Below are 13,852 nucleotides of genomic sequence, written 5' to 3'. Positions count from 1 at the left end.
AGTACAGCAGCTACAGCCTGGCAAGGTCATACTAGACAAGGGTTCAAACTCTGCAGAGTTGTCAGCTCGCGATATGAGAGTCTGGTATGGGTTGTAGAGGAGGGAGAGAATGAGTCCCAGGTGCAGCCAAGAGACCCCCTGCAGGGGCCGGGTCTGTGGTCTGTTCCACCCTCTTCCCTGGTGTAAGTTTCCCCAGGGCAACGAGGCCCACCGGAGTCCTGAAGGAGCTGCTCCCAGAACTCCCAGGAAGCAGGTGGGGCTGAGCAGCACAGGGTGGACCCTCAGGGACGGTACACTGTGCCACCCAGACCCCCAGACGCTGAGAAGGCCTATCCTCCCTCTTCAGGAACCACCTAAGCTGAAGAGAGCTGTTTGTCCAAGTTCATGCCCTGGTCACCAAGCAGTCAATACCCAATGCCTGCATGATACAGGAGTAAAAATGCCCAGCCCTCTCACCCCAATTCAGGACATCTTTAATGGGCCACATCAACAGGGTTGGCTGAGTCTCTGTTGTGATTGTACCAACTTCTCCATGTGCCCCATTTTCCCCAACAGATGTTGATCTCTACAATATTCCCTAATAAATTTCCTTCACAATGATCTGTCTTGAGACTTTACCTCCCAGGGAACCCAGCCTGTTATAGCATGTAATTAAGAAACATGGAGATAGCTAAAAAGAGACAGCCAAAGGAGCTGAAAGTGATATGGCAATGGAGAGCTATTTTTCCTTCTAAGATTTCTTGTATTGAATACTATTTAAATTTTAAGATATATGCATGTATTTTTTAAATTTAAATATAACATTATAAATAGGGAAAAGAATAAAAAAATGATTTCACCTGAGAAGCCATTATAACTGTGGGTGAGGTTGTTTTCCATCCCATTTTATTTGCATTTGCAAATCTTCAAAGCCAGGCTCCAGGGAAGCTATTGATACACCACAAGTCCAAGTCTCTTACCACATTATACGCAAAATGTTCATATTCCCTTGCTCCTCATGTCGTATTCTTTCTCGTACACATGGATGTGCTCACTCACACACAATCCTAACACACAGTCGGCTGCTAAACTTTTTCTTCCCTGTTATCACTCTCCATCATCCCAACTTTGGAAAAGTAGAAGGCAAGCAGGACTTACTGAATGCATCTGTAAAATTGCGTTATTTAGTTAGATTCGTCATTCCGTTGACACATGCATTGGAAAGTCAAACAATCAACTACACACTTTAATATGAGATGTGTCATCTTCTATCATGAGGAAAACATTTGATGACTCAGTCAGATCTAACTCATATTGAGTATTTCACAAAGACTATATGTGTTTCGATTAAAATGATCTTTCCTAGAGTCAAGAACCATAAGCCTAAGAAATATTTTTTTTTAAGAAAATTCTGTCAACAGCAACGACCTACCAAATAACGGTTTATGTTCATTTAAAAAGGGTATGGAAAAGATCTAGAACTATAGGTCATTCTGGACCAAAAGGATACCAAGATCCTTTCTACACCACTAAATAATTGTCAAAACTCCAGGTCTTAAAGGCACTAATGATCAGCAAAATGTGGAGTGAAAATGAAATTCTTGTCACAGCTTCGTCGCTTATTACATACGACTACATGTCCCCTTGGGAATATAACCTCATAGATATGCGTCTCAGACATTTCATCTGTAAAACTGAGCTGTTCACGCTAATATATCAGCGATCGCCAGTTGCACGATGGACCCTGTCGCAAGGCTCTGTTATAGGTGAAGGACAATACCATCTGATGAAAGGTAATTTGGAACGCTTGACTTCTGTCTGGTTGGTTGTCTAGATAAAGCTTCTCCTGGTTGCCGTCTTTAACTTACCGTCTGAAGAATTTATTAAATTTGCTTTAAAGAGCAACACTTGGGAAAGGATTTTAAAAAATGGAACTATTTCCTAGAGTGGACATGGTTTCTACAAAATTGTCATTTCCCATGCGTGACCCTCATTTCATATGCCACCCTAACTCCACTTTATTTGCATATTGCACATTTGGATTTAATGAGATTTGGGAAATGTTAATTACATATTGTTTTCATTTGAAATCACCAATAAAGAATTTTTAAACTTTTATATTACAGCAGCGTGTGCTATATTCTTACATATAATCCTGTGCGTCTATACAGGGCTCACTATAAAGATGAGCCAAGTTCCTGGCAGAAGTAAAAGGATATCACCCAATTTAAATATAAAATAACCTTTCAGCAAACAACTGCTAACAGTCAAATCATTGTTCTCTGGCAAAACTTAAAATCTATTTTAACTTCCTTTACTTGTTACAATCAGTAAACATCTTCCTATTTTTTCTTTCATTTCTGAGTCCAGTTTAAAAGGAAAAATTATAAATGCAGCTTTTGTTAACAATTCATAATAATCATGGGGTGTACCAAAAGGTTCAAAAGAAACCACAAACACCAGTAAAGAAGGCATACATCTACGCATCTTTTTACTGTTTTGACAAAAAAGAAATCCAGTATAATTCCCTCATTTTAAACTTTTATACAACATCTCAAAATATATTCTGCATTTTACTTCAAAAGTGCATTTTATTAAGAAAAAAGAAGGAACAGATTACAAATCAGGGAATGAAAGTCATGGCATATGATGTATCAGCGCGTTTTGACGCTACGATGTTGAAGTTCCCAGCCGGCGGACCACAGGGTACTGCGAGGCTTCACCATCTATAAACCTGTTTACATTCCAGCTCCCAACCAGGTTAAAGCTGCTACTAAATAACAAGAACGCGTGTGAAAGATTCAGAGCTGTTAAAGCATTTGTATTCAGCTTTGCATTAAATGAAAACTACCATTTTCATGTTCAATCCTTTGATAGCTACCACAAGCCTTTCAACAACAACAAAAATGCCATTTACCCATATAGGTCCTTCACAAACTACTGTTAATTCATATCCTTGAGATTTAGTCGGGCATTTATAGAAACATCAAAATGGATATAGTGCTGTGAGAAAAGACAGGCAGGTTTTGTAAGGAGAGTCAAGAGGGAGAATAAAGAAAAATATGTTGAATTTACATATTTCCAAATTGTTCTGGTGTGAACAAACTAAGGAATCCAGTTTTCCCTTGGCAGACACCTTGAAAGTGTGAGTGTAAATTCCAAAGTGCCTCTGCTATACAATTGGCTTGTGGAATTCAAAGATAGCTACATGCAAGCATCTTGTTTACATGGCCTCAAAGGGAATTATTGCAAGTTTTATAAAGTTATTGATAATTATTTGAATTTCTGGTATGTATATATCTCCTAATCAAAATGAACTAGTTAGTAAGTTATGTTGATTTTTGGTTCTTTTCGAGAACTATACCCCACCATCGTAAATGAGAAGTGACTAGAACGACAGACTTAGAATATGACATGTAATATGCCATCACTCCTTAGGAGGAGCATTCTTGAATAACTCTACTGGATTTGCAAAAAAGGGGGCATGGCTGCAGCTTGTATTTCAAAAAGTACGTCCTGGAGGTCAGTGCACAGCAGAATATATGCCTGAGGGGGGATACAGTTTAGAATGAAGAACGGAGCTCTACACTTCAAATTGTCTCCTTTTTCTAATACATAAGAAGATGCTCCATGGAATACAGTAAAGGGAGATCAAAGAAAAGTGGGTGATAAACTGTAGGAAAACAGAAATATAAACCTATAAAGAAAACTGACATAAGATTTTGGGGAAAATATTCTCGGAAGTATATTTCGTTTGAGATATCACAGTTGTAAAAAAAAAAACAATTCTTTGGAGTGTTAAGAATTGTGTTTTTTATATCAACGAGTTTACCTGCCAACATTTCACACTCTTTGGGAAACTGGCATTACCCAGGGTCTTAACGACTGCCGATACCGAACCATGAGAGCAAGTTAAACAGAAAAGTGTTAAAGGCAAGACATCACATACTCATGAGCAATGCACTTTGTAGGTCATGTTACATATGAATTGCATGTTCAGAGCTGGAGCCTGACACTCAAAACCTAAAGTTTTCAAAATCATTGAGAAGAGTCAAATAGAAAAAGAGCAATACAAACAAACCAGTGACAACAAACATATTTCGACACTACCGATACATTGTATTGAATGCAATACAGAGAAAGGCAAAGGGGTTTATATACTTTTGGCCACTGAAGATGCAAACACCAGCCAAACAGGATCTTAGAAGCATTTCCAGGTCTATGAATTACAGCATGGGGACACGAAAGCAAACACAGAGTATGTTCTCAGATCAGGCAAGGCCATTAGAGTCCAATTGTGACTTTTACCTCTCACACAACTTAGGTATCACTTACGGCTGAGAGGCCAGTGCTACGCTTTTCGCATTGAAAACCTGTAGCTCTCAAGTGGGTTAAACTTCTGTTTTAGATCATATCAGAACAGTTGGAAATTAATATCAATATCTAAAACTCCTTGTTATATAGAATGACCGCTATGAGAAGTATGTCACTGGGTCAGGCCTCCTGGAGCTGTCTCGAGTCTGGACATGGCAACATGGCAGTGCTGCAAATCCATTGCCTGTACATTCAGTGTAAGACTTTTTTTCGTCCCTTGAGAGCCCCTGGCTATTAAATCAGACTGCTGTAATGATAAGGTAAATCACTGCTGCCAATCAGAAGTACTCTTTCTGATTTTCACTGACTGCATTTTGTATATTAAGCTCACTTTTCAAAACAGCCTCAGCACTGTCTACATTCTCTGACCTTTTTCCCTCATTTCTTCTGTATAACCTTTTCTGCTGATAAATGCGGACAGCTATGGCACTGAGGCACAGCAAGATAAAGATCACAACAGCTATCAAACCTAGTGAGAGAAGAGAAAAGAAACACAAAATCAGAATTGCTGTCCAGATAGAAACTGTAGCCTTCACTGTTTAAGAAGTCATAATAAAATTATTTTCTACTGAAATCAAGCATCTAATATATATACATTGGAAATATCAATTTCAAATCAATATCAAAACCTTAGGTATTTCTGGATCAAGTGGTATCAAAATATGTTCAGTTTACTTCTGAGTTCTATCAGTCTTGTGGGTTCACCTTCATTTACTCTGAATGCATATTATATTGGATTTATTCAGTGCATTTATATATACAATATGTTAATAACACAAGGTATTACCTACATGTCTCTAAGACCATGGGGTCACTTCACATTAATACCCAGACAAGTTTTAATTATTTTGAAATTATAGAGTAATAGTAACATCATAAAATAATCAAATGTGTTTTTAATACTTAAATATGTAAACATTTTTTATTATTTATTTTATTTTATTATCATTATTATTTTTGGCTGCACCATGCGGCATGTGGGATCTTAGTTTTTTTGCGGTACGCGGGCCTCTCACTGTTGTGGCCTCTCCCGTTGCGGAGCACAGGTTCCGGACGCACAGGCCCAGCCGCTCCGCGGCATATGGGATCTTCCCGGACCGGGGCACGAACCCGCGTCCCCTGCATCGGCAGGCGGACTCTCAACCACTGCGCCACCAGGGAAGCCCTGTAAACATTTTTTAATTGAAATATAGTTGATTTACAATGTTGTGTTAGTTTAAGGTGTACAGCACAATGATTCAGTTATACATATATACATATGTATCTATTTTTTTCAGATTCTTTTCCCTTATAGGTTATTACAAAATATTGAGTATAGGTCCCTGGGTAAACAGTACGTCCTTTTTGTTTCCCTATTTTATAATAGTAGTGTGTATAGGTTGATCCCAATCTCCTAATTTATCCCCTTAAATGTAAACACTTCAATGAAGTTGATTATCAATAATTTGTTATATTGTTAAATAGCAGGAACAAGTTATGTATATGAATAATCTTGACTGATGAAATATATTGATACTAATACATAGAGTAATTATATCTATATGAGGAATATTGATTGTTTGAAACACCTGATTGTAAAAAAAAATTTAAATACCACAACTGTTAGCTATGCCAAATGGTTACCAATCCTGGCATTACGTTAAGTCAGACTTCTTCAAAGTGTGATCTATGAATCCCTGGTGGTTCCCGGGACACTGTGAGGGGTCCACAGGGTCAAAACTATTCATAATAACTCTAAGATGCCTTTTTCACTGTGTTGTAATATCCACCGATAGGACAAAACAAGGTTAGGTAAACTTCTTGTTACCTTAGCATGAATTAAGGCAAGGCCACCAAACTTTAAAAGTGGTCACTGAATTCATAGAGTAGAAAGCAGGCATTGCACTACCAGATTCATTTAAGAATATCCTGGATGAAGCACTAAAAATTACGCCTTTTACCAAATCGTGACCTTTGGCCGTAAGTCTTTCTAACATTTTGTGTGATGACATGGGAAGTATTCGTAAAGTACTTCAACTGCAGCGTGAAGTATGATGGTTGTCTCCAGGAGGAATGCTAGCGTGAACATCTGAGTTGAGTTGTGAACTGAACCAGCTGCTTTTTCCTTTAAAGAACACTGTCTTTACTTGAAAGGATGACTGACACATAAACTATGGTTGTTTTAACTGGGATATCTGGCAGACATTTTCTTTAAAATGAAGTAAATCTGTCACTTCAAGAAAAACAGGGCTTCCCTGGGGGCGCAGTGGTTAAGAACCCGCCTGCCAATGCAGGGGACACGGGCTCGAGCCCTGGTCCGGGAAGATCCCACCTGCTGCAGAGCAACCAAGCCCATGTGCCACAACTACTGAGCCTGCGCTCCAGAGCCCGCGAGCCACAGCTACTGAGCCTGTGTGCCACAGCTGTTGAGGCCCACGTGCCTGGAGCCCACGCTCCGGAGCGGGGGGGCACCGCAATGAGGGGGTCCCCACACTTCAGTGGGGACTGGCCCCCACTCCCGAGCCCACGCACAGCAACAAAGACCCAATGCAGCCAAAAATAAATAAATAAAATTTTAAAAATCTATTAAACAGAAAAGAAAAACAACTGACAATGTAGGATGCCAATGATAAAAGCCAACTTTTCAAATGAAAAATAGAATTGGGAAAACTGTTGTCTGTCATCATGAGTTTGAGAGTTCCCTTGTACTTAGACTCTTCTGGTGAAATCAGTGGAGGTACTAATATAGTGCTTTCAGACGAAAATAGGTACAATGAAAACAGTGATGGGGATGGAGTCTCATATCGTAAACCAAGGACTCTTCATCCTAGTTTAAATTAGGTATAAACAACTCTAACAAATCCAACTGAAGCCCAGACTTTGAAGGTCCTCATCAGTCACAGTGGATTTCACAGCACATGATCTGACGGGCAGAGTCACTACAGCCAATCATAATATTGCCGGGGGCTAAGCCGATTTTTGGCGAGGTCAGCCTTACCTGAGAGAGACAGCAATTCCTTGCTGAGAGATCCACCATAAACCTGGTAACTAAATTCTGTACTGTACTTGAAATCTGAACAATTTACTAATGGATACGATTTTTCATAATTGGTCGAATTAATAAAGAATAATTTAAATCAGAATATCCATTTGATGTTATATATTTTGCCTCTCATCTTAGAAAAGTAATCAGTTGAGTTGCTATAAATATTTCTATTGTCTGGCTATAGGCCTCTAGTTTAAAGAAAGAGATTCTGAACAACTTCAGTGTGGAAAGCTGATGAAGTAGATACAGAGGGCAGGCTACTGCAGGCCCAGGCAGTACATCCAGACAGTCAAAATCATGGTTGGACTCTGGAAATGGTTTGCTCCATGCATGTGATTTCCCTTTTAACTGGAGACACTGTTATTATGTCAGGGTTTGTCGTGTCCACGAAAAACCTTGATCTAACCTGTTATACAAAAAAAAAAAAAAAAAAAAAAAAAAAAAGGCAGAAAGGAAAAAGGATACTCTAAATGACATATGGCCATCTACAGCACTCTGTGACACTGCCCTCTGAAGCTCTGGGTGAATGTGGTTTTATGAGGAAATTATGTAGCTTTCTGTCTAAATCTGGGCATTCATAGCTGTGTATTCTGGCCAGAAACCCTCTACAGTGTCTGAGTCACCAGTTTTAAATATCTTATTAAATCAATTTTCCCATCTCACACTATTTATTTATTTACTGTTTGTAACTGAAGAAAAAGATTACCTAAAATGTAAAACATGGGGGAATTAGCCAGTTGGAAACTACTTAAATGGATTAATTATTGTTACGCAGTGGGTGCAATTTATGAGTAACGCGACAACAAGTGAAGAACTCTAGCACACGCTATAGCAGCTGGAGCAACACGCTACAGAACGGTATTCTGTGATTTAGCCGAGAAACTGTGCGCGGCCCCGGGCGAGGCCTTCCGGGCTCAGATGGCCACGACCAGCTGCTCTGCTCCTGAAGCCCAGTCTGCAGGGATCAAAAGCAGACACTCCTGGATCTGTAGACCCTGGCGAGACCCCGAGCAGCAAATCTTCCATAATTCTTGCTCTGCTCTGTGCATTTGAGTCAAGTGAGAATTTCACGGGTCACCTATTAGTTGTTTCCATTGCGTGTTCCATTCCCACACACAATGACTTACCAACAATATTCTAAAGATTAAATACTTGCTGTAACATTAGCTTGACTATACAATAACTACTTATATCTAAATCTGTATATTTATCTCCCTATATCCTTACTATATATCTATACTAGTTAAATGCACAGAAAAAGCACCATTATGAGACTGAGACAATTTGTTTGATTAGGAGCCCCAACAATCTGCAATGTTGAGCACATTTTAAATGCTATAACTTCAAATGAGTTTTTACCATAGATTGTATTAATACTATATTGATATAGTTATTTTAGACATGCAGTTATTAACTACTCTTCTAAGGTTCTACTCTTCCAGGGTTTTAGTTTTAGTTTTTCACTTGTTATGTGACTAAATGAGAAATCTATTTTATGCATCTTTAATTTATACCTCATTAATTTGATAAAAAGTAAAGCAACTGAAAAAGCAATGGGGATGTTAATATTCTCAAAAAGATTTGACCAGTACTCTTCTCTGTCTAAATAAAATTCTAAGTTCTTAAAGGAAGTCAGTGTCTACACGAGTAAGGGTGTAAAAAATAGAACCAAATGAATCAGGTATAAAGCCCACATAAGTTGCTCAAGTATGTGACTAATCACGTTACCTGGCAATATATTGATAATAAAATAATTTACTTTTTATGTTCATATCCTATGCAGAGTATGGAGGAAAGGTGAGCCACTTAACATTTCAATAATCTGATTAATAACATTCTTAAGACCATTAATCAGGAAGGAAAAGGTTTATGTAGGGGGTTGGTTTTGAATAAATTCTGTCTCAGAGAATATGCTGGTTTACTGCCGGGAAGATATATTTAAAATTTTTTGTGTTAATTTTGCAATTTAAAATAAGTATTGGGACTTCCCTGGTGGCGCAGTGGTTAAGAATCCGCCTGCCAGTGCAGGGGACGTGGGTTCGAGCCCTGGTCCGGGAAGATCCCACGTGCCGTGGAGCAACTAAGCCCGTGCGCCACAACTACTGAGCCTGTGCTCTAGCTCCCACGAGCCACATCTACTGAGACCTCGTGCCACAACTACTGAAGCCTGTGTGCCTAGAGCCGTGCTCCGCAACAAGAGAAGCCACTGCAATGAGAAGCCCGCGCACTGCAACAAAGAGTAGCCCCCGCTCGCCGCAACTAGAGAAAGCCCGCGTGCGGCAACGAAGACCCAACACAGCCAAAAATAAATAAATAAAATAAATATATTAAAAAAAATTAATAAAGTAAGTATGAACCACCCTTATTCCATTAGTTTTGTATTTGATAAAATGCAAATTAAAATGTAATATTCATTGAGAGGAGCATCTAAACCACGGAAATATACACCTTTATTAAGCATTAAGGCAACATTAAATATATGGCTTGTAATGTTAATCTCAGGTTTTTCCTACTTCTTACATAAACCCTTGCAGAAGCAGTGATGTGTCCAAGAAGACAAAAAAATGACACTTCCTCAAATACAGTCAGAACACCCTAGGGAATGTAGATGGCCATTATCAAGCTAAATGATATTCATTAGTACATAGTTTAACAACTATTCGTCGAGTGTGATGTTTCAGTGAATTACCGATTATTTACACTGAAACTCTCCAAGGAAGCTGGGAATTCAGGATGACACTATAAGACAATCCAGTTCAAATAATAAAGCACCCCACTGACCTCAGGATTCACTGCCTAACTCTTGGGCTATGTGTAGATTCTCCACAGACAGCTTCTCTAGTGCTAACTACCTCATCATTAGCAATGATAGGAAGAGCTCGCTCATGCTTTCTACTACCTCCAATTACTGCAGAGTCACTCTTGATTGTGTTAGTGACGGGTTCTCTGTCATCTCTTGTTCCAGAATGATCTGCAGTTAAAGGACAGAAAAGGGGGAAGAGGGGGATATCGGTGAGTAAAAAGAAGAAATGTTTAAAAATTCATAAACCTCTTAAACCAGAACAGAATTATAGAGGTCAACGTGGGATGTCTGCAATTTTAACCTTAAGCAATGCCCACATGCAATGGTCCACAGGAATAAAGAACTGAGAATCTAGGAGAGAAATGGGAAAGGACTGAAAATTAAACAAAACCAGTTTCAAGAAACCATCTCGAGAACACAGAGTCCCAGCATGAAAAGATTTTCATATCCAGTGGACAAGCTGTGTTTGGGACTGGGGAAAGGAAGAGCCATAGGCCACCTGCAAAGGAGTGTGTCCTCTCCCTTGATGTGGCATCAGTGCCAGCCTGGGCCACACAGCTGGACTCCGTCACGTGTCCTGAGACGGTGATGGGGGCTGGGCGGCTGCGGTGCAGAGCGGCCTTCAGCGGGACCACGTGGCTGACCTGTACAGCAGAGAGACAGCCCAGGAAGCCCTGTGCACCTGCCAGCGCCGTCTCCTGGTCCACGTCACTGTGCTCTGCGAAGCCAAAGAAACACCACAGTATTGATGACAGTGACGGTGCAAACGGGCAATGCCACAATGGACTATTCCAAGTCTTGACAACGCAACAGCAATACATACTCAGCTGTTAAATTCCTTTTGCTTTTGTCTTTATTACAAGAGATCCATTAAATCTTTCCACAACCCCTGGTGAGACATCCCAGGTTAATAAAGACAAGCTTTTAAGTATGGCTAATTAAATATACTGAGAGCTCTCTGGAAATTAATTAAAGTCTCTACAAGAATGGGTGAGATAATGAACTGATCAGGGTTCCTGCGAGATGTTATCATGTTAGAGGATGTATCTCAAAGCTTTTAGAGACTCCTAATTCTTCACGTACAGCAGCGATAACTTTCATACCTCACTGACTTTTCTCCCCGTTTCACTGTCCACCTGTCACTCAGACTGAGATATGTGTGTGCCCCCTCTACATAGATAACCCCTCTCCCCATTTTAATGAGCATTTAGTTAATATGGAACTATTGGGGGACAGAGATTGGTTTGCGTGTCAAAATATTAACTCATAATTTTACAGTGAAGAAGATACTTCATGCTTGGCAAGCATGAAATCTAAACAGGGGAATTAATTGTAGACTTTTAACGTTCAAATGTTATCAGACTACGATGCATCCACCCGTCCTATATGATCATAAATCAGCAAGACTACTTTCCCCTGTGCCGCACATACCGGGACACCAACATTTGCATTTTGGTCTCTTCAAAAACTAATATAATAAATATTGTATTTATTGAATGCTTATTATATGGTAGGCACTATTCTAAGGGATTTGCATGCTTGTGTTTAAACCTTACAGTAGCCATGAGTATCCTATTCTAGTCACACAGCACTCCTTAGGAGAAGCATTCTTGAATAGCTCAACTGGATTTGCAAAAAAGGGGGCATGGCTGCAGCTTGTATTTCAAAAAGTACGTCCTGGAGGTCAGTGCACAGCAGAATATATGCCTGAGGGGGGATACAGTTTAGAATGAAGAACGGAGCTCTACACTTCAAATTGTCTCCTTTTTCTAATACATAAGAAGATGCTCCATGGAATACAGTAAAGGGAGATCAAAGAAAAGTGGGTGATAAACTGTAGGAAAACAGAAATATAAACCTATAAAGAAAACTGACATAAGATTTTGGGGAAAATATTCTCGGAAGTATATTTCGTTTGAGATATCACAGTTGTAAAAAAAAAAACAATTCTTTGAAGTGTTAAGAATTGTGTTTTTTATATCAACGAGTTTACCTGCCAACATTTCACACTCTTTGGGAAACTGGCATTACCCAGGGTCTTAACGACTGCCGATACCGAACCATGAGAGCAAGTTAAACAGAAAAGTGTTAAAGGCAAGACATCACATACTCATGAGCAATGCACTTTGTAGGTCATGTTACATATGAATTGCATGTTCAGAGCTGGAGCCTGACACTCAAAACCTAAAGTTTTCAAAATCATTGAGAAGAGTCAAATAGAAAAAGAGCAATACAAACAAACCAGTGACAACAAACATATTTCGACACTACCGATACATTGTATTGAATGCAATACAGAGAAAGGCAAAGGGGTTTATATACTTTTGGCCACTGAAGATGCAAACACCAGCCAAACAGGATCTTAGAAGCATTTCCAGGTCTATGAATTACAGCATGGGGACACGAAAGCAAACACAGAGTATGTTCTCAGATCAGGCAAGGCCATTAGAGTCCAATTGTGACTTTTACCTCTCACACAACTTAGGTATCACTTACGGCTGAGAGGCCAGTGCTACGCTTTTCGCATTGAAAACCTGTAGCTCTCAAGTGGGTTAAACTTCTGTTTTAGATCATATCAGAACAGTTGGAAATTAATATCAATATCTAAAACTCCTTGTTATATAGAATGACCGCTATGAGAAGTATGTCACTGGGTCAGGCCTCCTGGAGCTGTCTCGAGTCTGGACATGGCAACATGGCAGTGCTGCAAATCCATTGCCTGTACATTCAGTGTAAGACTTTTTTTCGTCCCTTGAGAGCCCCTGGCTATTAAATCAGACTGCTGTAATGATAAGGTAAATCACTGCTGCCAATCAGAAGTACTCTTTCTGATTTTCACTGACTGCATTTTGTATATTAAGCTCACTTTTCAAAACAGCCTCAGCACTGTCTACATTCTCTGACCTTTTTGCCTCATTTCTTCTGTATAACCTTTTCTGCTGATAAATGCGGACAGCTATGGCACTGAGGCACAGCAAGATAAAGATCACAACAGCTATCAAACCTAGTGAGAGAAGAGAAAAGAAACACAAAATCAGAATTGCTGTCCAGATAGAAACTGTAGCCTTCACTGTTTAAGAAGTCATAATAAAATTATTTTCTACTGAAATCAAGCATCTAATATATATACATTGGAAATATCAATTTCAAATCAATATCAAAACCTTAGGTATTTCTGGATCAAGTGGTATCAAAATATGTTCAGTTTACTTCTGAGTTCTATCAGTCTTGTGGGTTCACCTTCATTTACTCTGAATGCATATTATATTGGATTTATTCAGTGCATTTATATATACAATATGTTAATAACACAAGGTATTACCTACATGTCTCTAAGACCATGGGGTCACTTCACATTAATACCCAGACAAGTTTTAATTATTTTGAAATTATAGAGTAATAGTAACATCATAAAATAATCAAATGTGTTTTTAATACTTAAATATGTAAACATTTTTTATTATTTATTTTATTTTATTATCATTATTATTTTTGGCTGCACCATGCGGCATGTGGGATCTTAGTTCCCCGACCAGGGATAACCCATGCCCCCTGCAGGGGAAGCATGGGGTCTTTACCACTGGACCTCCAGGGAAGTCTCTGTAAACAATTTTTTTTTTTTTTTTTTTTTTTTTTTTTTTTTGCGGTACGCGGGCCTCTCACTGTTGTGG

The 13,852-nt window shown here is 39.1% G+C and overlaps 1 protein-coding gene across 5 annotated transcripts in view; it reads right to left on the bottom strand.

The window, feature by feature from the left end:
- Window positions 1-12,454: 12,454 nt before the first annotated feature.
- The window catches only part of CNTNAP4 (contactin associated protein family member 4), a 287,771-nt gene continuing 286,373 nt past the window's right edge, over window positions 12,455-13,852 (bottom strand). For 4 of the 5 annotated variants that reach the window (XM_024124939.1, XM_024124940.1, XM_024124938.1 and 1 more), the window contains one exon: window positions 12,995-13,185. In XM_024124939.1, the coding sequence (XP_023980707.1) occupies window positions 12,995-13,185 (191 nt within the window). Of the gene's footprint in view, window positions 13,186-13,852 lie in introns of all 5 variants that reach the window. The other variant, XM_024124937.2, reaches the window with a different exon arrangement.

This window comes from Physeter macrocephalus, chromosome 17 (genome assembly GCF_002837175.3).
Source record: "Physeter macrocephalus isolate SW-GA chromosome 17, ASM283717v5, whole genome shotgun sequence".
Classification (NCBI taxonomy): Eukaryota; Metazoa; Chordata; class Mammalia; order Artiodactyla; family Physeteridae; genus Physeter; species Physeter macrocephalus.
Note: the sequence above shows the minus strand (reverse complement) of the source record. Positions and strands in the feature narration are given on the sequence as shown.